Source organism: Mytilus trossulus, chromosome 5 (genome assembly GCF_036588685.1).
Source record: "Mytilus trossulus isolate FHL-02 chromosome 5, PNRI_Mtr1.1.1.hap1, whole genome shotgun sequence".
In the NCBI taxonomy this organism is placed as follows: domain Eukaryota; kingdom Metazoa; phylum Mollusca; class Bivalvia; order Mytilida; family Mytilidae; genus Mytilus; species Mytilus trossulus.
In genome coordinates, this window is record NC_086377.1 from 13,698,849 (window position 1) to 13,723,837 (window position 24,989).

At 34.0% G+C, this 24,989-nt stretch overlaps 2 protein-coding genes across 2 annotated transcripts; one reads left to right on the forward strand and one right to left on the reverse strand.

Moving 5' to 3' along the window:
* The first annotated feature begins 4,790 nt into the window (after window positions 1–4,790).
* Window positions 4,791–16,358, forward strand: LOC134717625 (microfibril-associated glycoprotein 4-like). Its single transcript, XM_063580119.1, has 8 exons — window positions 4,791–4,881; window positions 5,608–5,696; window positions 7,268–7,339; window positions 8,513–8,642; window positions 10,078–10,202; window positions 11,692–11,788; window positions 15,209–15,373; window positions 16,111–16,358. The coding sequence occupies exons 1-8, from the start codon at window positions 4,791–4,793 to the stop codon at window positions 16,356–16,358; spliced, it is 1,017 nt and encodes a 338-aa protein (XP_063436189.1).
* A 4,034-nt stretch (window positions 16,359–20,392) lies between these two features.
* On the reverse strand, window positions 20,393–24,070 carry LOC134717626 (mucin-5AC-like). Its single transcript, XM_063580120.1, has 3 exons — window positions 23,973–24,070; window positions 21,941–22,387; window positions 20,393–21,417 (listed from the first exon to the last, which is right to left on the reverse strand). Exons 1-3 carry the CDS (start codon window positions 24,025–24,027, stop codon window positions 20,393–20,395), a joined length of 1,527 nt encoding a protein of 508 aa, XP_063436190.1. The 5' UTR covers window positions 24,028–24,070.
* Between the last annotated feature and the right edge of the window lie 919 nt (window positions 24,071–24,989).

Sequence of the window (24,989 nt, forward strand, 5' to 3'; positions counted from 1 at the left end):
ATCAAAAGACAAATAAGACTAGTCTACATGTATTATCCACCCAGACTTTTAAAATTACAACCAGTACATATCCAACTGAAAATGTGTAAACATGCTTGTCTGTCTTAAGACTAGCAAAATGTCTATGCCTTTAAATACAGATTTTTCAAGCCTGTTGAGAAAGTTGCATTTAGTGAAACATATAGGTATAACAATCAGGCCATTGTTTAAACTAATTGTTTTCAGCTTTATATTCCAAAAGGTAGAAGACCTGGATGCTTCATACCTTGTGAGCAGATATTATAGTGTTTTTTACTCTCCTAGTGAAATACTCTCTAATGAGTAATAGGATAACTATATTTGTGTACACTTTGCAAGATCCTCATGTCCGTCTAGACAATTTTCACTTTACTTCTAACCCATTTCAGGAATCGGTGAACATGGTCAAGTATTCAGGGTCAGGTCCATATCTTGGATAGCAGTCAATGAGGTTCAGAACCAAATCAGATTAAGGCCAAATGAACAAATAAAGACCCAAAAATATTAGGCATTCTTTTAAAAGAGCTGGATTCTATCTTGCATAACAAATACTATATATACTTCGTATTTTGAATCTTTGCAAGATATACAAGTTCGTCAACATTGTTCACCTGAACTGCATGCCCTTTGGCCTTTCATGGATCCATAATTAATGTTATTGTTTTGGAATTAGTTAGGTCCGTTTTTCTAGAATACTGCAAACACTATGAACAAAATTTAGGTGACAGAAATATATCTTTAAATAAAATCCATGAAAGCATGTAATTTGTCGACTCAATATATTCTAGGTACATATTGTACATGTGTACATAGATAAGAAGTGCAAACCACGTAATAAAAGTTACGTGTCGTTAAGATAATGTCATTGAACAACATAGTGTTAGTCGGCTTTATAGTTGGATTTTGCATTAATCTACATCGTAAGTCTTAATATTATCCAAATATAGTGAATTTCCATATCGATTTGGATTTAGTTTTTACAGAGTATAACTGTTATACATATGCAGAATAGTTAAGCGAAAAATTGAAAAGTACATAATAGCGTAGACATTATATAAAAGACTTTATATATCGCTATCCAATCTTAGGGAGCTACTATTTGATTTGTAGGGGGGGGGGGGGGGGGGGGCAGGGGGCTAGGATGAAATATTTGAAACAAATAGGCAGGACAGGAGTTTTGAGTAAAAAAAAGGCAGGATGAGACACTTGCTAAAAAAAGTCTGGACGACAATTTTGGTAAAAAAAAGTAAGGATAGACTAAAAAAAAAAGGAAGGACCGAACAGAGTGAAAAATAAAAAGGCAGGACAGAGATTACAGCTAAAAAAAATGCAGGACAACATTTTTCATCCTAGCACCCTCCCCCCCCCCCCCCCCCCGCCCCCATAAAAATCAAATGGTAGCTCCCTTAATTGACTTGGATTTTCAGTTTCCATACCGAAAGTTGGTGGCTATCTATTAGGCACTCGATCCTAGTTCCTCAACTAAAAGTGGTCACGTAGCAAACACATTCAAGTTCTATCAGTGGCGTTTAACACCAATCAATATGAATCCTACATATAAGGAATATGAAGGTACAAATGCACTGTACACTTTTGGAATCTCCCCAAAATGATAACTTATCTTTCATTAAAAAAATCATTCGGTAAAAAATTTGCTTCAATATCTTCAAGTGGTATTGAAAGAGTGCTCTCATTCTTGACAGTTCTATAATCAGTATATTCTCAAGCTGGGAAGTACTTGTGTCGATATGAGCTCATGCTTGGCAGTTCTATTGTCATTATGACCTCATGCTGGACAGAAATGTTTTCAATATGATCTCATGCTGGGCAGTACTATTGTCAATATGATCACATGCTTGGCAGAACTATTGTCAGTATGACCTCATGATTGGCAGCACCATTGCCAGTGTGATTTCTTGCTGGGCTGTGATATTGACAGTTTAATATCATGATGGGCAGTACTATTGTCAGTATGATCTCATGATGGGCAGTACTATTGTCAGTATAATCTCATGATTGACATTACTATTGTTAGTATGATCTCATGATTGACAGTACTATTATCAGTATGATCTCATGATGAGCAGTACTATTGTCAGTATGATCTCATGATGGGCAGTACTATTATCAGTATGATCTCATGATGGACAGTACCATTGCTAGTGTGATTTCTTGCTGGGCTGTGATATTGACAGTATGATCTCATGATGGGCAGTACTATTGTCAGTATGATCTCATGATGGGCAGTACAATTATCAGTATGATCTCATGCTGGGCCATACAATTATCAGTATGATCTCATGATGGGCAGTACTATTGTCAGTATGATCTCATGATTGACAGTACTATTATCAGTATGATCTCATGATGAGCAGTAATATTGTCATTATGACCTCATGCTGGACAGAAATGTTTTCAATATGATCTCATGCTGGGCAGTACTATTGTCAATATGATCACATGCTTGGCAGAACTATTGTCAGTATGACCTCATGATTGGCAGCACCATTGCCAGTGTGATTTCTTGCTGGGCTGTGATATTGACAGTTTAATCTCATGATTGGCAGTACAATTATCAGTATGATCTCATGATGGGCAGTACTATTGTCAGTATGATCTCATGATGGGCAGTACTATTGTCAGTATAATCTCATGATTGACAGTACTATTATCAGTATGATCTCATGATTGGCAGCACCATTGCCAGTGTGATTTCTTGCTGGGCTGTGATATTGACAGTTTAATCTCATGATTGGCAGTACAATTATCAGTATGATCTCATGATGGGCAGTACTATTGTCAGTATGATCTCATGATGGGCAGTACTATTGTCAGTATGATCTCATGATTGACAGTACTATTATCAGTATGATCTCATGATGAGCAGTACTATTGTCAGTATGATCTCATGATGGGCAGTACTATTATCAGTATGATCTCATGATGGGCAGTACTATTGTCAGTATGATCTCATGATTGACAGTACTAATATCAGTATGATCTCATGATGAGCAGTACTATTATCAGTATGATCTCATGATGAGCAGTAGTATTGTCAGTATGATCTCATGATTGACAGTACTATTGTCAGTATGATCTCATGATGGGCAGTACAATTATCAGTATGATCTCATGATGAGCAGTACTATTGTCAGTATGATCTCATGATTGACAGTGCTATTATCAGTATGATCTCATGATGAGCAGTACTATGGTCAGTATGATCTCATGATGGGCAGTACTATTGTCAGTATGATCTCATGATGGGCAGTACAATTATCAGTATGATCTCATGCTGGGCCATACAATTATAAGTATGATCTCATGATGGGCAGTTCTATTGTCAGTATGATCTCATGATGGGCAGTACTATTGCCAGTATGATCTCATGATGGGCAGTACAATTATCAGTATGATATCATGCTGGGCCATACAACTATCAGTATGATTTCATGATGGGCAGTACAATTATCAGTATGATCTCATGATGGGCAGTTCTATTGTCAGTATGATCTCATGATGGGCAGTACTATTATCAGTATGATCTCATGCGGGGCAATACTATTATCAGTATGATCGCATACTGGGTAGTTCTATTGTTAGTTTGATCTCATGATTGGCAGTACTATTATAAGTGTTTCATGTTGTGTAGTGCTATTATCAGTATGATCTTGTGCTGTGGATGGTTACATTGTTTATTTGATCTCCTGCTCTGCAGCACAATTGTCATTATTATTTTTGGTTGTTTATAAAAGAAAACCATTATAGGTCAATGTACGGCCTTCAACACGGAGCCATTGCTAACAACGAACAACAAGCTATAAAGGGTCCCAAAATTACTGGTGTAAAATCATTCAAACGGGAAACCCAACGGTCTAATCTATATGAAAAAAACATAATCGAGAAACCCGTATAAATAAAATAAACAAACGACAACTACTGTACATCAGATTCCGGACTTAGAACAGGTGCAAACATTTGCAGCGGGATTAAACGTTGTAAGTATGATCTCATGCTGGACTGTACTATTGTCAGTATGATCTCTTGCTGGACTGTACTATTGTCATTATGATCTCTTGCTGGACTGTACTATTGTCATTATGATCTCATGCTGGACAGTACTATTGTCAGTATGATCTCATGCTGGACTGTACTATTGTCAGTATTATCTCATGCTGGACTGTACTATTGTCATTATGATCTCATGCTGGACAGTACTATTGTCAGTATGATCTCTTGCTGGACTGTACTATTGTCATTATGATCTCTTGCTGGACTGTACTATTGTCATAATGATCTCATGCTGGACTGTACTATTGTCAGTATGATCTCTTGCTGGACTGTACTATTGTCAGTATGATCTCTTGCTGGACTGTAATATTGTCAGTATGATCTCTTGCTGGACTGTACTATTGTCAGTATGATCTCTTGCTGGACTGTACTATTGTCATTATGATCTCTTGCTTGACTGTACTATTGTCAGTATGATCTCTTGCTGAACTGTACTATTGTCATTATGATCTCTTGCTGTACAGTACTATTGCCACTGTGATTTCTTGCTGGGCTGTACTATTGTCAGTATGATCTCATGCTGAACTGTACTATTGTCAGTATGATCTCATGCTGGACTGTTAAATTGTCAGTATAATCTCATGCTGGACAGTACTATTGTCGTTATGATCTCATGCTGGACTGTACTTTTGCCAGAATGATATCCTGCTGGACAGTACTATTGCCAGTATGATTTCATGCTGGACAATACTATTGCCAGTATGATCTCATGCAGGAGTGTACTATTGCCAGTATCTCATGCTGGACTGTACTATTGTCAGTATGATCTCATGCTGGACTGTACTATTGTCAGTATGATCTCATGCTGGACTGTACTTTTTCAGTATGATCTTATGCTGGATTGAACTATTGTTAGTATGATCTCATTCTGGAGTGCACTTTTGCCAGTATGATCTCATCTGGCTTGAACTATTGTCAGTATGAACTCATGCTGGACTGTTCTATTGTCAGTAGAATTTTATGCTGGGCAGTGCTTTAGTCAGTATGATCTATTGCTGAGTGGTTCTATTTTTATTTTGATCTCATGCTTATTATCATTTCTGGTTGAGCAGCTCTATTGTCAGTATGATTGCATGCTGTGTCGTACTATTATCAGTATGATCGTGTGCTATGGATGGTTCTATTGTTAGTTTGATCTCATTCTATGCTGTACTTTTGTCAATATGATCTCATACTGGTTACATGTAGTTCTGTTGTTAGAATGATCTCATGCTGGACAGTACTATTGTCCCTATGTTCTCTTGCTAGGGAGTTCAATTGTCAATATGATCTCATCCTAGGCAGTTCTATTGTCTTTTTGATATCATGCTCTGCTGTAGTGTCGTTAGTATGATATCATGCTAGTTTGTACTTTGGTAGTATGATCTCATGCAGTGCGGTGTCTTCACCAGTATCGCACTATGAACTCATGCTAGGCCTCCTACAGTGTTTCTACCGTCTGGATTTAATATTTACGAGGAAAATGAAAGAAGCCAATGAAAAGATATGTTATTTGCAGTATTCATCCCATTATTTCAGTATGTGAAGCAGGACAGAGTTGTCTGTCATGTACCGGAATTCAAAATCGATCCAATTGTCAACACGTAGAAAATTGTACAAACGATGAGGTATGGATAATAATATGATAATGTGTAATGAACAAATGATATGTCCATGACGATAGGGTATGGATGATATATCAATGACGATAGGGTATGGATGGTATACCAATGACGATAGGGTATGGATGATATATCAATGACGATAGGGTATGAATAATAACATGATAATGTGTTATGAATGAATGATATGTCCATGACGAAGGGTATGGATGATATATCAATGACGATCGGATATGGATGATATATCAATGACGATCGGATATGGATGATGTATCAATGACGATAGGGTATGGATGATATATCAATGACGATAGGGTATGAATAATAATATGATAATGTGTAATGAATAAATGATATGTCCATGGCGATAGGGTATGGATGATGTATATCAATGACGACAGGGTATGGATGATATATATCTATGACGACGAGATATGGACGATACTGAAATGCGATGTGAAATTATGTCTTTAGTACTGGACAGAATAAAACTTTACATATGCAAAGTAATTCTTTATTTAAAACAAAGATAAATTCTGCACATTTTCTTTTAAAAGTGCAAAGGAGTAAGGCCGATTTTGGCGTCAAATTTCAAGTTCATCAAACGAAAGTTTTTGGACACTTTTTAAAAACTAAAGTGTCTATATCAATTGATGTGATTAGTTTATTAATGTGAAAGATCTTAACTGATTTAGTCATTAAAAACGCTCTGATTTGAGCTTAAATATGAAAAATCTATCAAATATGTCAAAACACGTCACTTTTCGGATGGTTTTGTGTCAAAAATGAAAGTGGCCGCATCTGTGTTCATCCTCAACCTTTATATACATTTTGTATTATCATCAATTACAACTTACATTTCAATATTATGAATCAACACGAGTGCGGCCACTTTCATTTTAGACGGAAACCGTCTAAAAATTAACCAAAATGCTGATTTCAGTAATTTAGCATGACCTAATGATGCTAGTACGCGATGTTTGGGCATTGTATTGTAAAAAAACCCAGCTGATATTTATGTAGCAGAAGCATTTGAATTTCCCAAATATAGCTTTTAGATTACATTTTCACAGTTTTCTAAAACTGCTATATTTTCGGGCCAAAAGGGGTCTTTCTGAACCTTCTCCTTTAACAAGGACTCATAGGGAAAAATCAATGGTGGCATTACACCTGGATGGAGACAGAAGTTCTATTTAATCTCAAAATAATTTACAACTTACAAAATCAGATGGTATGAATCTATTTGTATTTAATTGAGAAATTGTATTAGTAGTATAAAAAAGGTTTAAAAAATGAATCACTGTACATGAACTTTGAATTGTCTAGTGATAGAGATTAATGTAAAAATTCCAAACAAGTCAACTATGGTATTTTCCCCCTATATGTAATAGAGAAATCCATCTATATCGTTCAATTTTAACTGGATGTCAATATGAAATTAAAGACATGTGGTTTGATTGCCAATGAGACAAATATCCACCTGTGTTCAAATGAAGTACAAATATTGGTACAAGCAATTATAAGTTTTCAAAAATGAGAAAATACCGGAAAGTCGGCTTTTTCTTGTTTTATTTCAGGTATGTTTTGTACAGAAGCACACCACAGATTCGGGTTCACTTTTGTATGATTTAGGATGTGCATATGAGCAGGTATTTACAATATATACTATAATGATACAAATTCCATTGTCAACTAAGCATTTAATATGGAAAATTTCTTAAATTGTCGTTCACTTATTGTTTTTGCAAATAGTACACACCTTGAACTGGTTAAGCTGGATGTAACTATTGAAAAATATTATATGAAACATATATACAAACTTTCAGTGATACTGAACATTTAAATTAAATTGCATTTATTGATGAATAGAACGAACTCAAAACGCATTGACGCATATGAATAGTATATAATATTTATCAAAGGTACCAGGATTATAATTTAGAACGCCAGACGCGCGTTTCGTCTACATAAGACGCATCAGTGACGCTCATATCAAAATATTTATAAAGCCTAACAAGTACAAATTTGAAGAGCATTGAGGATCCAAAATTCTAAAAAGTTGTGCCAAATACGGCTAAGGTAATATATGCCTGGGATAAGAAAATCCTTAGTTTTTTTTCTCGAAAAATTCAATGTTTTGTAAGCAGGAAATTTATAAAAATGACCACATTATTGATATTCATGTCAACACCGAAGTGTTGACTACTGGGCTGGTGATACCTTCGGGGACGGAACGTCTACCAGCAGTGGCATCGACCAAGTGGTGTAAATAGTTATCAAAGGTACCAGGATTATAATTTAGTACGCCAGACGCGCGTTTCGTCTACATAAGAGTCATCAGTGAGGCTCATATCAAAATATTTATAAAACCAAACAAGTACAAAGTTGAAGAGCATTGAGGATCAAAATTCTAAAAAGTTGTGCCAAATACGGCTAAGGTAATCTATGCCTGGGATAAGAATTTTTAATCCTTAGTTTTTTTTCGAAAAATTCAATGTTTTGTAAGCAGGAAATTTATAAAAATGACCACATTATTGATATTCATGTCAACACCGAAGTGTTGACTACTGGGCTGGTGATACCCTCGGGAGACGAAACGTCCACCAGCAGTGGCATCGACACAGTGGTGTAAATAGTTATCAAAGGTACCAGGATTATAATTTTTCAGAAATATTTTTTTTTAATATTCAGATGTATTTTTAAATAAATCCAAGTTTCACCAAACAATTACGTATATTTTACCTTCACGCATTTGGTTACGAACTTCAGATTATTATCGTAATTATCTTAACCCGTGTTTTTATCAATCCGTGTTATTTTAGTTTTGTAGGTACAATATCGGTGGGACATTTGGTCGTCGAAATGATGCTCATCGTATTTTGTGTACATCATGTTGTAACAAAACAAGAACTTGTAATACTGATTTGAAATGCGAACACGATTATGTTAAAGGTAACTTTTTAAACTTAGACTCAAAAATCAACTAATCAAAGTACAGGCTTTGCGGTATTAAAACGTTCGAGTACCACATTGACGACTATCGTACTCAGATTCAAAAATGAACCAATAACAAAAGCAGATTTGGTCTTCGAGTTCAACTTTTGTAATCCAAATATTGTGTATTGTTTTATTTTATTTATGTATTACCGAAAACCAATGCATGTTTCATTCTTGGAAATATTCGTTTCGTCTACAAAAGTCTCATCAGTGACGCTCGAATCAGACACATTTTAAAAGAAAAAATAAAGTACGAAGTTGAAGAGCATTAAGTACCAAAAATTCCTTAAAGTTTTGCCAAATACAGCTAAGGTAATCTATTTGTGAGGCAGAAAAGCCTTAGTTTAACAAAAAATCAAATTTTGTTAACAGTTAGTTAAATATAGATTCTTACACTGCAACAAGTGTATTACGAAATTTCTACACTCTAGACAGTTGAATATTATTATTTAAAGCGCGAGGTATGCCGAGCTTTTTAAGTACTTCAAATTTAACTGTTGAGAGGAGAAATATCGTAATACACAAGTTACAGTGATGGAATCTGTTTCTCTAATGATTTTTATCCTCCCTTTTCAATGATTTTGGAAAGTTGTGTATTGTTTGATGTGACGTCATCAGGCATGTCGCCTTTTTCATGACGTCACGATAAGAAAAGTCAGAAGGAAACAAGAAAATTTATCGTCACAATTAAAGTTCAACCAATCATTTGCCGAGAACAGATTTTTCCCTAGTGAGGAGAAATATTTTTCTCACACCGGTCTGGAAATGTGAAATTAGCACAAAAAATAGAAAATGTATAATTATGAACTAATCAATGATAACTCATGTCAACACAGAAGTGCGGACTAATGGGCTGGTGATACTCTCGGGGAAATAAATCTCCACCAGCAGTGGCATCGACCCAGTGGTTGTTAAGAAACTCATCATAGATTCCAGGATTGAAATTTTATATTTACGCAAGATGCGCGTTTCGTCTACAGGCCGGAGACTCATCAGTGACAAATCAAACAATGTTAAAATGTTAAACGGTAGAAATATCGCAATCCACAAAAGATATAATAAGATCTTATAAAATAAAAAAAAAAAACTTGGGGTATTAACACACGAAGACGTGCCACTGAAAGATATGCATGATTAGAATCCGTTGCGTTTTTTTGTCTCTTGGATAGGAGAAGTGGAAATATAAAGATTCTTCTGGTGGGAATAAATCGTTCAATAATTATCTTTGTTTTGATTTTTTTGTTTGACATACATACGATAAAGATCTAATGCTTGTACTTTAATATCAAATTATTCATAGAATACAATCTCAAGCTTTATATTTATTCACATGAGAACTGTCGGTTGAATTTTGAGTTATTATAATATAAATTTCTACCGCTTTAAACAGGTTTACCAAGAGAATGTTCTGATATACCAGGACATCATCCAGATGGTGTGTATAAGATATACCCTGATGGAATATCAGCAGTTTCTGTATATTGTGATATGCATACCGAAAACGGAAAATGGACGGTAAATTAACATTCTATTTTATTATATAATATTGATGGGCTTAAGTTGAGACGAATAACATAATATACATACATGAAATGGTATAAGTCCTGTATAACCTCGTGTTATCCGATAGAGAATGTAAAACATTAAGTTGTCACATGTGTATGATCGTGTATTTTATGTAGAAATATCACAATCAACATAAGATACAATATGAACATATATATCAGGCCTCAGACAGGTAATATAATGTGGCATATACCATATATGAAACATGAATTACACATATACAACGGAACTATCCCTGTCTAATGCATTTGTAGAACCAGGTATTTTCTAAACGTACACACAATGCAGTATATATATGTAGTGAAATAAAGCACAAAGCACAGCCTAGGCAGTAAGCTAATGCCGAAACACTAAAACATTAACACACGACTACATGCGGTGCTGTTGGTTGTACATGCTGGGATTGCCTTTCATACCGCTGTAAGCAGCTGGGTATGCACATTCTGCAGGATAATATGAACGGACAGACGTGCTAGGACTTAATGCTTAGCAACATTGTAGTCCCTCATTTTGACAACATCCACTTGAGTCAATAACCTTGTACATGCAGGACGACAACGCTAGACAAGAAAGGACAAGGATCGTAGCCGAGTACAAAGAGCAAGAAGCCTTTGGCTTGCCATGTCTTCAAACGGCACCCAATTGGATATGACTGGGACGCCATTTTTAGCCATGGCGTTATCAGTTTATTTTCGATTTATGAGTTTGACTGTCCCTCTTGTATCTTTCGCCCCTCTTTTAATGATATTGAGTGATTGGGTGATTTTTTTGTAATTGGTGTAATAAAATAAATTATAGTAAACCTTAATTTCGTTCCTGGTATGTGTAATAAGCACTATTTCTATGAAAGCAAAATTATAATGTATAAAACCTGCATACGTGACCAAACTTATGTGTTTATGGTATATGTTAGCAAAATTGTTACATGATTGTTTAGTCTTTTTCAAGGAATGACTGATTTTTGAATTGAGAAATTTCAATGCAATAAAAATAGGGTTTAAAAATGCTTAACTTTTGTCCGCGATTTTATCAATGTAACACCAGTATCGTGCGACATTTTTCTGAAGTATATTGCCAGTATTTTAGCAAATATTTGACTGTCGAATTTTAGAGCCGATATTTCTTTTGATAAATGGTAAATACATTGTAACTCATATGTCAAAAATATGTTCCATTGCTTTTCATTACGGGTTCATGTTAAACATAAATCAATTATTTACTATTGCAGAGGCGGATTTCAGGGTGGATTAAAAGGGGATCCACCCCCTTATGATTCATTTATGTATTGATATTGTGTTTCAACATCCTGATCCACACCCGAATTGTGCCTATCTTGACACTGGTTTATATTGAATTTCTTTAATAAATTGCAATTGACTGTGTGGTATACATTTTATATACTAGTAATCGCCAAATGATTCATGTTTAACTTCGTTAGGTAATACAAAGACGTTCCAATGGATCTGTGGACTTTGAACGGAATTGGGAGGCATACAAAGAGGGCTTCGGTAACCTAAACGGGGAATATTGGTTAGGTAGGTTATTATAATTTATAATTCTTTCTTTTATAAGACATTTTTTTCAAAATTTCTATTGTTCATTTGATCACACTTGAAAGGATGTACGATGTTGACTGCTATATGTTTGACGTTTGTACCTAGTATGTCTCATTGTTTTGTTCGCTTTTTAATTGAATTTAATGCGACTGTCATACAAGTGAGAGGAGAGGTTTAACTAGTTATAAAACCAGGTTAAGTCAACCATTTTCTACATAAGAAAATTTCTATACCATTGTCCCATGTTATTAGAGAGTTAGGAACTAACATATATGTTTAATCCCACCACATGCTTTATGTGCATACTCCAAGTCAGAAGCCTGTGTCCAGTGCATGTTGTTGGTTTATGTCTGTCATCTTTGTTATTCGTAAACTATTATGATATAAATTAGACAGTTAATTTTCCTGTTTGATTGTTTCACATTTGATTTTCAAACTTAACGTTCTTGTTTTTTTATTCTATCGGATTGATGTATGCCTTAATTGCTTATATTTTTATCATTTGAACTGTAGAATGTTGCCTCATTGCGCATATCATATCTCCTTATTCTTGTTTATGTTTTTAATATGAAATTATTCATTCGTCCCAATACGTCTGTAAATGAGGAATCCAAAGTCCAAAATTTAAGAAAGAACGAAATGACAACAACAACAAACAAAATCCTTGAAAGGAATAGAAACAAAGCCAAAAACAACATTACATGTAAATTGTCGAGAGAGCAAAACATACGCGAAATCATGAGTTTCGCATTCGACTGCGGCTGTCAGCTTTAGAGTCTATGGATGACTCACTTTGTTTATTCATGTTATTATTCAAAATATACATTTCTTCCCAGGGTGTTTTCTTTCGAATTTGAAGAATGTTCTGTAAAAGTTGTTTGCAATTGCATGATGAATTTTTTAAGGGTACCAATGTTTTAATTTTTTAACTCAATTTGATTGTGAACTTGAAAATAAAGTATATTAGTCAGTTCTAAACATTTATTTTCGTTTCACGTCAGATGCCACTATCACTAAAAAGGGTATCATCATCGTTCATTTCAAAATGTTCGAGTTTTTATTGATTAATACGAGGATGATAATTTACTCTATCATCAGGGTCAACGGGAGACATTTTTGTGAATGTGACCCTATCGTGCAGACCATTCATCATTGATGAATTTCTACATTACGACCTGTTTCATATACTGTCAACAACAAAAAAACATAGTGCATTGCATTTGGATTTTTTTCCTTCTGTAACATTGTTATGTTCATGACTTTAAAGCTTAATTTTCAACTTAATAACACGTTCAGTAATAGAAATATAATGCATTAAATAACACACAGCAGCTTGAATGAAATATATATTTATTACACTTTAAGCAAATTTAACTCTAATCAGGACTTTGTTATAACATAAACAAAATCCACAATCAAAAGTTTCCATTCAATTCATGTAAAAAGTAAAATCACAAAAATACTGAACTCAGAGGAAAATCAAGTAGGAAAGTCCATAATCACATGGCAAAATCAAATATCAAAACGCATCAAAAACGAATGTACAAGAACTGTCATACTCCTGACTTGGTACAGGCATTTTCGAATGTAGAAAATTGTGGATTAAACCTGGTTCTATAGCGCTAACCCTTTCACTTTAATGACAGTCTTAATATCGATAAAAGTCTGAAAAATGGATGATGCCTACAAATATCTTTAGTGAGCAACCATATTTTATCTGAGTCAGGTTTGTTTTGCACGAAGCGCGAGCATTTTCTTCTAACTTTTAGACGCAATCAATGAATCTTTTTTCTACAAAATTTTAGAACCCCCCTCTCCTTCCCCTGTGATGTTAAATGGCCGTTCCATTAACACTTACGCCTACATAATTACGAAACCAACGTTGCAAGCGACCTAATTTTCTATTACTTTGTTTCACCTTCGAGATTTTTGTGAAGCAATCATTGAGATGAGCATTGGCACGGTACTTGTCTATCCCAAATTCATGTATTTGGTTTTCATGTTATATTTGTTATTCTCGTGGTGTTTTGTCTGGTGCTTGGTCCGTTTCTCTGTGTGTGTTACGTTTCGGTGTTATGTCGTTGTTTTCCTCTTATATTCAATGCGTTTTAGTTTGTTACCCCGATTTTGTTTTTTGTCCATGGATTTATGAGTTTTGAACAGCGGTATACTACTGTTGCCTTTATTTTTTGATCCATTTATTGTTTGATGTCAGATAAGGGCTATATCATCGAAGAGGCGTATAATAAAGGCAATAGTAGTATATCGCTGATCGAAAGTCATAAATCGATTGAGAGAAACCAAATATGGGTTAATAACTAAAACTGAGCCAAACACGTCAAATATAAGACGAAAATCTATATAGATTAGATGAAGTAAAAATGTGAAATAATAATTCATTTTTATAAACAATTAGGTTAGTTCAATTTGAATTAGTCAATATAAGTCAGGAAACAACGCGGATGAAAATATTCACTTTAAAAGTGAATAATTCGACTTCATTGAATCCATAGTCATGTGTCCTCCAATTAGACCCTTTAACAAGTTACGCATGCAGTAGCCTTGTTCGGTTATTTTAAGAAAAAGACTGTCAAGATTGAAAGTGAAATTTGATTGACTGATTCCATCAACACAAACTCATTATTATATAGGTAAACCCGATGATTAACCTATAAAAGAGGGGTGAAAGATACCAGAGACAGTCAAACTCATAGATCGAAGATAAACTGACAATGCCGTGGCTAAAAAAAAAATTACAAAGTTAATAGTACACAAGACCCAACATAGAAAACTAAAGACTCAGCAACATGAACCCCACCCACATGTGACACCCTTCGTGCTACTCATGTTATTACAAACCCGGTCAACTGTCTAATTTAGTAGGTCACATTTGTAGTTATATATATCATCTGTGAAACGGATATTTCATAACGGTCAACCAACTCGTGATAGCATCCGTAACATTTACAAAGGAATGAGTTTAATTTCACCATTAGAAACTTTTGGTTCAATAGCCTTCTTGTAAACCAACTCTCTATCAACATGTTGAAGGAAATCATGGTAGAAAATACAGGCCCGAGAATATCATATCAATATGATATTAAATAAATCAGACCTAGAAAAAACAAATTGCATGAGTTCGTTATCTATCAATATCTGGAATTAATCTAGATTGAAATACACATGGAATGCAGATACATATTATCGAGCAGATGGTCGTAAATTGTTTATTTGAATTATTTTGTTAATTGGATAATCGTTTAAGTATGCTATGAATCAAATATCAAAACTTGAATCAATTCGGTTAGCATAATTATGAAAGCTTTTGTCCCTTTGAGAAATGTATATCTAAACTATCCGTTTTTTGTGATTATTCCATATACTATTGATATTTGGCAGGAAACGATGTCATTCACGAGATAACTATTCATACCCGCCATGAATTAAGAATTGACATGCACGATTTCGAAGGTCACGCCAAATACGATAAATATGCAATGTTCATGGTTGGGGATGAGAAAGGTGAATATGAGATGACAGTTCTTGAGTACAGCGGTAATGCAGGTATATTTGTTATCAACTATTTAAATATAACTTATAATTGTATAAAAGAAAATGAATGAATTCAGGAAATAACATTATCAAACATTTCGTACTAATATGTACGGTTTTTGCATGACCAATAATAGCCGGAAGTCAATGTTGGTATCAGCCTACGATCTCCAATTTTGTTAACCCTGTGTGATTTTTTTTATTTATCAACTAGAAGCATTTACTGACAATAGCCAAACATTTAGTCCTACAAATAAACAGGGATATGACTTACTTAGTTCAATTTCATGCGGGGATTGAAAGAAATAACTTTAATTTTAAAGATAAACAAACAAAATAAGCGTGTAAAACATATAGTTTACAGACATCGAAAATATTTTGTGTTTAACATATATTAGGAAATAGAAATTCGATACAGAAAACATTAGAAAATACTGTTTATGAACTTTTGAATCAAGGAACTAGAAACAGAAAACCTGAATCGCTTGAAAATAAGGATGTTGCATTTAGAGAATTCATTTTAACACACATCTTTTTGAAGAAAAATACAATCACCAATTTGCAAAAATTAATTTTCAAATTCATTATAATAACTTATTAGCTAAGTTTGCTTGGTATCAGCGAACATGATCAACAGTTATTCTTTCCCAGAACCGCACTACGAAGTTATCTGGACACATTATTTTGTCAAATAACATCTTATTATTCTACTAAAATCATTGAATTAATGAACGCAAATTAAATTTTAGGAGATTCGATGACATATCATAGTGGTAACCTGTTTTCAGCCTTTGATAGGGACAATGACAAAGATACCAGGAATTGTGCTACACTATATCATGGAGGCTGGTGGTACAAGCATTGTCATGATGCTAATTTGAATGGACGGTATCTTTCGGGAACCTGTCCGTCTGGACAAGGCATTAATTGGCCAGCATGGCATGGCTTGGACTACTCACTTAAATCGGTGAAAATGATGATCAGAACACTATATTAAAGATTGATATAATCATATTTTCTATTTCAATACATTCTTTTACAATGCTTATTTAATTGTTTATTGTGGTTCTCTAGATGTGTTTTTGTTATATTGAGTCGTTTGATTATGCTGTTTCAAAGACGTATAATACTCATATTCGTTAATTAATAAATAAAAACCAATTATATTCGATGACACCAAAATCCAACATTTCCGACAACTACAAAAACTTGAATACAATTACATGCATACACGAACAATTACATGCATACACGAACAATTACATGCATACACGAACAATTACATGCATACACGAACAAGTGCACATCAAAAACTAAAACTAACAATAATGTTAACCATGATAAGTATGTTCATCACATCTTTAATCAGGGATGTACAAAAGCATTATAGTAAGGTGCAGGATTTGCAGTTGCTCCGAAACCAATTGGGACAATATCCCTAATGCGCCTCCGATGGAGGAACAGAAAAGTTTTTGTAAACAAAATATATTGGACATGTTTCAATTTTTAACAAGTGACTGAGCTTTACCATTTGTGTTGATCTGGAAAGTATAGGACCTTCGAATAAATGTGTAAAAAACTATAGAAAAACTATCAGACATATAATTATATGAAAAAAAGATTTGCCTACCATGCAGAGCTGCATCACGAAAGGATTTTCGGGGTATGCTAATTTACGGGAAAATGAATCACACTTTGAACCCCGAAAATTAAACCACATATGTGAAAATGTATCATCGTCGAAACAAGCCATCATACATATACAAGATTACGATATGGGCTGAGCAAGAGAAGAAAACGTTACCATTACGGCCTATGGAGAAACAATTGCGCATATTGCCCCAATTAGATGTGATTTTTCACTCACAGATACAGTATACACGGTACAGTTTGTTGCCCATGTGTCTGATAATGTGCCCTTGCAAAATTGACATCTAGCATTCTAATTACTGAAGTATTGAGTGCTGAAGTTCTTAATACATTAGATCGTGTTGTTTATTCGTGTTGTTTATTCTTTAGTTTCTATGTTGTGTCATGTGTACTATTGTTTTTCTGTTTTTCTATTTTATTTTTAGCCATGGCTTTGTCAGTTTGTTTTAGATTTATGAGTTTGACTGTCCCTTTGGTATCTTTCGTCCCTCTTTTATACACATGGTAAACTTGTGTTAGGATAAGAAAAATAACAAAATTACCGAACTCCGAGAAAAATTCAAAAGGGAAAGTCCGTAATCAAATGGCAAAATCAAAAGCTCACACACATTAAACGAGTGGATAACAACTGTGATATTCCTGACTTGGTTATCTTTTCTGTCCATCGTATAGACCATGGCTGGTTAGGGATGTCCCTTCGGCTGTTGAATATACAAATGCAAGTATGGATGGGGCCTTTTTGAATTCTTTCTTTTTGTTAACCATTTTTATGTTCTTTATATATTTTCACCTTTTATACTTTCTATATTTATACCGCGTTTTCTCCATTTTATTTTATTTTCTGTTTTGTTTATTTAATTGTAAATTATCTGTAGTATATGCCTATATTCTTTATTCACAGTCAAATACCCTCTTTACCAAAGTCATTTTCAAACTTGATACCAATCAAGCTATATTGTTGAATCTTTCTAATTGATAGATTGTTTAATTAGTTCGTGTCTTGCATATGCATGTAAAATTTGACAATGAATATGAAATAAAGGGCAATACAAGAACCATAGTTTAAGTCGATAATGCAATTGTTTAAAAATTCAGCTTAGTGAATAAAATAGTCTTTATTTAGAATGAGTTACTTGGAACATAAACAGATTCTTGTGTTAAAAAAAAATAAACGTTAGTTTTCCTGTTTGAATGGTTTTACACTAGTCATATTTTACTAGCCCTGTTTAGATTGCCGTTCGGTGTGAACTAAGTACCCGTTTTGAAGACTGTTCTTTGACCTACTCGTTGTAACTTGTATGGAGAGTTGTCGCATTAGCTCTAATATCACATCTTATTAGAAATTATAGGTGTCGCTGAATGTAAGACAGAAACTATGATTAGTTGGTATATAGACGAGCAAATCAGCGTATGCAGTGTGTGACTGTATGCTTAATTATTACATTCAAGATGTTACTTATAATCAAAGAGGTTCATCAACATTTAAGTGTGTTATATCTCTGCTTGAACTGTTGGTTTTAGTTGTTGTTGTTTTTATTCAGTGGGAAGGGGGTTTAAAACATATAATTTTGTATATCCAACGGATTTCATAGCGGCACTTTTTTTTTTGTTCTTTGTAGATTTTCTCTTTTTTTCTAACCAGTATTCTTTCTATATAAAATAATGAGATGTGGTACGATAGCCAATTGCAACTATCCATCAAAGACATAAACACCATGGATATGATTAGTTCTGTTTATATAATTTTTAATTTTCTTATATGTATATTGTTCTTTACTTTTTCAAGAAGATGAAAATACTTGTACAAATAGTAGCCTGAATAACAGGCTCCTGACTTAGGACAAATACAAATAAATGCAGCAGGTGCCCCCCCCCCCCACCCTTACATGGCACAAGAAAAGAATAAACTATGCAAAACAATATAAGAAAAACATATATGAGAAATAGCAAAACAACAACAACCACTCAATTACAGTTTCCGGACTAAAAACAGGCATATATGGAAGCCTATTATACAGCAATCTATCAACACACAACTATCAAACCAATCATTCAGACAATCACAAATTTAGTGGACCTTTGGTTTTGCCTTTTTAAAACCATACAAACAATGGATGTGTAGAAGCTGAAAAAAAGTGTAGTTATTTAGTAAAGGTTATGACCACTTTCGTGTGATATGATCAGGGTTTTTTAACAAGTTAGTGTGCGCCCAATGGTTAACACTATATTTGTCCACAGTGAGGTCTGTCTTCCTGTCAGCAATTCTATATATTATACCAGGAGTTGAGATTGCCCCTACTCATTTCCCAAAAAGTGTAGTGCACAGTTCTAATATATATGAAGGAAGGTTTCTGTTGATATTTTTTTTTGAATTTTAACAAGATATGGGGTAAAAAAAACTTACATTAATTTAAAAAAAAAACCCATCTTTTTGAGCTGGAATTTATGGAAGTTTTTTTTTGTGAATTGTTTTCCTATGAAGAAACGAATTGTGTAAATTGATTGACTTTATTCAGTTCTTGATCTATCTTTTTCTGTAGGAATCAATTATGCTAGCTTCTATTTTCCAATATTTTTAAGAAAGAGGACTCAGCATGCTCAGGAGGGTTATGTATAGTAAGTCAAGGTTGTTGAAACTTCCATGTGTTGGGTTATTCATTAAATTGTTGGACAGTAAAAAGTAACAATCAATTTTGATTTCTTACAGATAAAACTAAAATAAAAAAGGGTACATAAATAGAATAACATCACAACAATATTTTAATTACAAAAAAGTTTACTAAATCAAGTTTCATCATTTATATGATGCACAATACTAACAAACTGGAAAAACTGACATTATTGCTTCAAAAGCAAAACACAAAAGTGATGTGAAAAATAAAGGAACTAAAAAAAGAAATGAAACCAATCAACAAAACATCAATAATCCTTTACAAGGTAAACCAAAATCTTCACTAAACATAATAGTTGTTAACAAGAATGTGTCCCAAGTACACGGATGCCCCATCTGCACTATCATTTTCTATGTTCAGTGGACCATGAAAATGGGATAAAATCTCTAATTTGGCATTAAAATTAGAAAGATCATATCGTAGGGAACATGTTTACAAAGTTTCAAACTGATTGGACCTCAAATTCATCAAAAACTACCTTGACCAAAAACTTTATCCTGAAGTGGGACGAACGGACGGACGGAAGGGCGTACAGACCAGAAAACATAATGCCCATAAATGGGGCATAAAAATAATTTTCGCATATGAAAAACACAATTGTACAAATACATTAAATGTAACGTTGCCTTTAATTTGTCTGAATACTGGTATTAAATACAAATGAGGAGAAATACATGAAGAGAAAAATGTTTTCAATAGTCGTGAATTTTTATTTCTTTTTGTGAAACATGAAGCAAGCACAGTGTTGAAGGTCCATCAAAACAATTAAGGTGCAAATCACCACTAAAACAACAATACCAATGGTGCCGATGTACTTTGAGGATGGCCTGTCATCTGATGCTGATGTAAGGGATCGTTTGTACTTGTTAGTTTGTTTCCTATCTACAGCCAATTCTAATTTTAACAGTGCAATCTTTCTGATGAGTTCATCCTCGGTCATGGTGAAGTTGTTACATGGACATGTGCACGGAGTTTTGGTTGGTGAACGTTCTGTTGGTTTATCAATTGGTGTTGTTCTGGTTGTTGTTGTTGACGTGCTGATGGTAGAGCTTCTTCTTGTCTGATCAAATCCTGATGTAGTTGTTTCTGTTTTGCGTATTCCTGTCAGATCTAATTCTGGTGTTGTTGTATCGGTTGAGCTTATTCCTGTCAGATCTAATTCTGGTGTTGTTGTATCGGTTGAGCTTATTCCTGTCAGATCTAATTCTGGTGTTGTTGTATCGGTTGAGCTTATTCCTGTCAGATCTAATTCTGGTGTTGTTGTATCGGTTGAGCTTTTTTTTGTCGGATCAAATATTGGTGTAGTTGTTTCTGTTGTGCTTATTCCTGTCAGATCTAATTCTGGTGTTGTTGTTTCGGTTGAGCTTTTTGTTGTCGGATCAAATTCTGGTGTTTTTGTTTCTGCTGTGCTTATTCCTGTCAGATCTAATTCTGGTGTTGTTGTTTCGGTTGAGCTTTTTGTTGTCGGATAAAATCCTGGTGTAGTTGTTTCTGCTGTGCTTATTCCTGTCAGGTCTAATTGTGGTGTTGTTGTATCGGTTGAGCTTATTGTTGTTGGGGCAAATTCTGAAGTTGCTGTATCGGTTGAGCTTATTGTTGTTGGAGCAAATTCTGAAGTTCCTGTATCGGTTGAGCTTATTGTTGTTGGAGCAAATTCTGGTGTTGTTGTTTTAGTTGTTCTTATTATTGTTGGACCGGATCCGGAACCAATATCTAATTCATCCGGTGCACAAGCTACAAAATGAAAGAAGTTTAAGCTTAAAACTGAACTGATTGCAAGAACTACTGTGTTAGAAATAAGAAGATGTGGTATGAGTTCCAATGAGGCAACTCTCTACCCAAGTTACAATTTATCAATAAGAATAGCAGGCGTGAATGAGTATTTATCCTGACATCTAACTATCAATTGAATATAACTATTGGTCTTTTTTTTCTTTTTTATCAACGAGGTTGTCAGTTTATTTTCGGTCTACCAGTTTGACTGTTCCTTTGGAATCTTTCGTCCCTCTAATATATAAATTAGCAAATAAGCACGTGAAAGCTCTCTCACAGACAAACAAGTTATTTTTGAAAAGTATATTAGCATTACTAATACATATTACAAAGAAGTCCCATTTATCGCACCCAAAATAAGAATCAAACACTATACTTCCTTACATGTATAATAAAGTTAAAAAAATATTCATCATAAAAATTAGATTTCTTAAAAAAACAAATTTTAAAATGAAAAATGACCGAACTCAGCGCAGAACTTTACCTGATTTTGTATTTTTCGGAATATAAAATAGCCAGTGTGCAGTAATATAGGACATTACTGAAATATCAGTTACATCAGTATAAATATTATGTCTCCTAGTCCAGTCCCTGTTGAACTTGTCATGTCCAATGCAGATACCTACTCCCGCTTCGAGGGTTCCATTAGTCCAAGAAACCCAATAGGGAACGTTATGGTCACAATGATATGTTGGCCAGGTTGTGTTGTCTATATCTAGAACTGATTCTGGATTTTCTATCAGATATATTTTCTCTCTTCCAAAATGCACTCGATAGAACTGAGATACACTACCAAAACTATTGCTAACTAAGTCCATAAACGTTTCTTCACAGGGTTTGACCTTGAAATATGTTGACATTGAATCTCGAGTATTAATTCCGTGTTCACGTAGGGATTTCCGCTCTCTATTTCCCGTAGTAATATTGAAAGCTACAAGAGAAAAATAGTTATTATATTACAATTAAATTTACTTTTACAATTTGTGTTTTGTCGATTTTTCAGTAATCTAACGAACTATAGGTGTCAGACCACCAATTAAAAATCCCTATCTGTTCAACCAAATTTTGCAATTTTCACAGCTTTATAAATATTTAACCTTAAGTTTAACTTCATAGAAACCAGGTATATCCTTAGTTGTGCATGTATCAGCTTTCTACATGCCACTTTTCACCATACCTTTAAAGCCTTCTAACAAAACAACTGACCTTCAAACAGAGGTACTAAAAATTAAAAAAACTGGTTTTCTGGAAATCTAAAATTAGTATACTATGGAGCGCAATAATCCTCATTAACAAGTAAATTTTGGCTCAAAATGATCTAGATATATTTCTCTTTCGCCAAAAGTTGCATGTATGCAAATGTGTTGCTTAGTTTAAGTAAACAAGGACATCAACAAGCACTATTTTGTGTCAGAGTAGGACTACTTTTACATACATTTGTTTATACATTATAAATTGGAGTGAGTAATTGTTGGTCTGACACCTACTATACCAATTTTCTTGACCTACGAATGTGTTTGAAGATCTTTTAACGCATTAATTTCGGAATATACTGTTTCATCCTGTTTTGGGCAAGATTGCAAGTTCTTGCCAGACCAGGATATTCACAAACACCCTCGAAACAATTGGTCATAAGCTGAACACGCTTTATAATTTGCCATCTTTATACTCGATAATTAACCGCAGAAAAAACTATTAAATAAAAGTTTGAAAATTTAAAGACAAAGTTTAGAGCATTTTCAGTTGCTTTTGTGTGCTTCCTATCGAAATTGGTTCCTTTTTTGAAAGAATTCAATGAGCACTATTTCAGAAAAAAAGAGATAAAGAGATTGGTCTAAATTAAACAAAAATGCTTAACCAATTTTTAAAGAGTATATTTTGCTCGAAAATTCCTTTTTTCAGTGTAGTGTTCTATATACCTACTCCTCACCCCCCCCCCCCCCCCCCCCCAAAAAAAAAAAGAAAAGAAAATAATAAGAATAAAGGGATTATTTGACTAAACACAGCAACATAGGTGTTAAACGTAAGTATAGGGGGAATACTTTATATAATCTTTTACAATCAGTTTACACCCTAGTCAAAAAGAAGGGGAACGTTTCCTAAGAACTATTTGTAGCATGGTTTCATCAGCGGTGTATGGAATTTTACACCAGTGCGTAAAATTCTGTGATTCTGTACAAACTAAGACGCTCTTGTAGTAGGAAGCATGTTAAAATGAGGCTTAATTACATGAAAGGATTATTTGACGCCAGCAGTTGCGAAGTGGTGTGTTGCCGCTTTATGACCATAGAGAGTATTCTTATTCCTACATGTATATAAGAAGATTTAAACTGAGTGCAGCAGAATCAGAAATCATATATATATATTTTCAATCTGTTATGTTATGTCACATACTATAAATATTCAGTTTTATAGCAATACAGATTTGAATTGAATTGAACTATAAAGGACACCATAAACATTATTAATTAAATTCTCACTGGAAAATAACTATAATAACAAACTTGTTTACGTACCAGAATTTACGGAAAAAACACAGAAACCAAAAAATAGGTCCACTTTCAATATCATTATATTTACTTAATCCTTACTGAATTACCACAAACGAGCATGCACATTGAAAAAAAATATATATCAATATCTTAACGATGTCTACATATATAGATTTAGAAAGTTCATGTGATTCATACGCCGTCCAATCAGAACGAGTTGTTCAATAAGGATCAATAAGGGAGATACAATGGTTAAGCCTTGTTTCGTAAAAAAGATTCAACGAATCTGTGAGTGCGAATGATTTCTTAAACAATTCGATAACTATACATTGTAGAACCCACGATAAATGAACAGACTGATGTTGCAGTAAATAGAATAATAATCTTAAAGTATCTGCGACAGGGGGACATGTCATGTAATGATTGCCACTACTGTGAATTCATTTATGTTCGTGGGTACCAATTTTAGGGCATTAAGGAAATCATACATGTTAGTGGATATTTAATTTCGTGGTTTTGTCGAAGCCTGCATTCAAGCCTATAGACATTTTTTTTCGTTGATCATTTGATTTCGTGTTTTACCTGTTCCCCCGAAATCCATAAAAATTGGTATCCAACGAAAAATAGTGAATCCACAGTTTAGAATAGTACAGAGACTTGTATGGTTGAATAGTGAGGACCTATTAAGAATCAATTATTCCGAGAAAACTATTCATGCATTTTGCATTGGAACCTTGCTGGGTTATATATAAAAACCTGAATAAAAGGATATATGGGACGGCATCAATTGATAGTTTTATGGTCGCAAATACCAGATGTTAATATCCATAATACATGTGTTATGCAGCTCTTTGCTTTACATATGCAAAAAAATCACATCACAACTGTCCTAGAGTAAACATCTATAGCGGTAGATTAAATATCTACATCATAGGCTGATCCAGGAGGGGCCTTTGGAGGGAAAAAATTGGTTGATTATAAAGGGAATCATTGAAGCATGACTGGAGCGCCCCCCCCCTTTAGGAAAAGTTCTTGATCCGC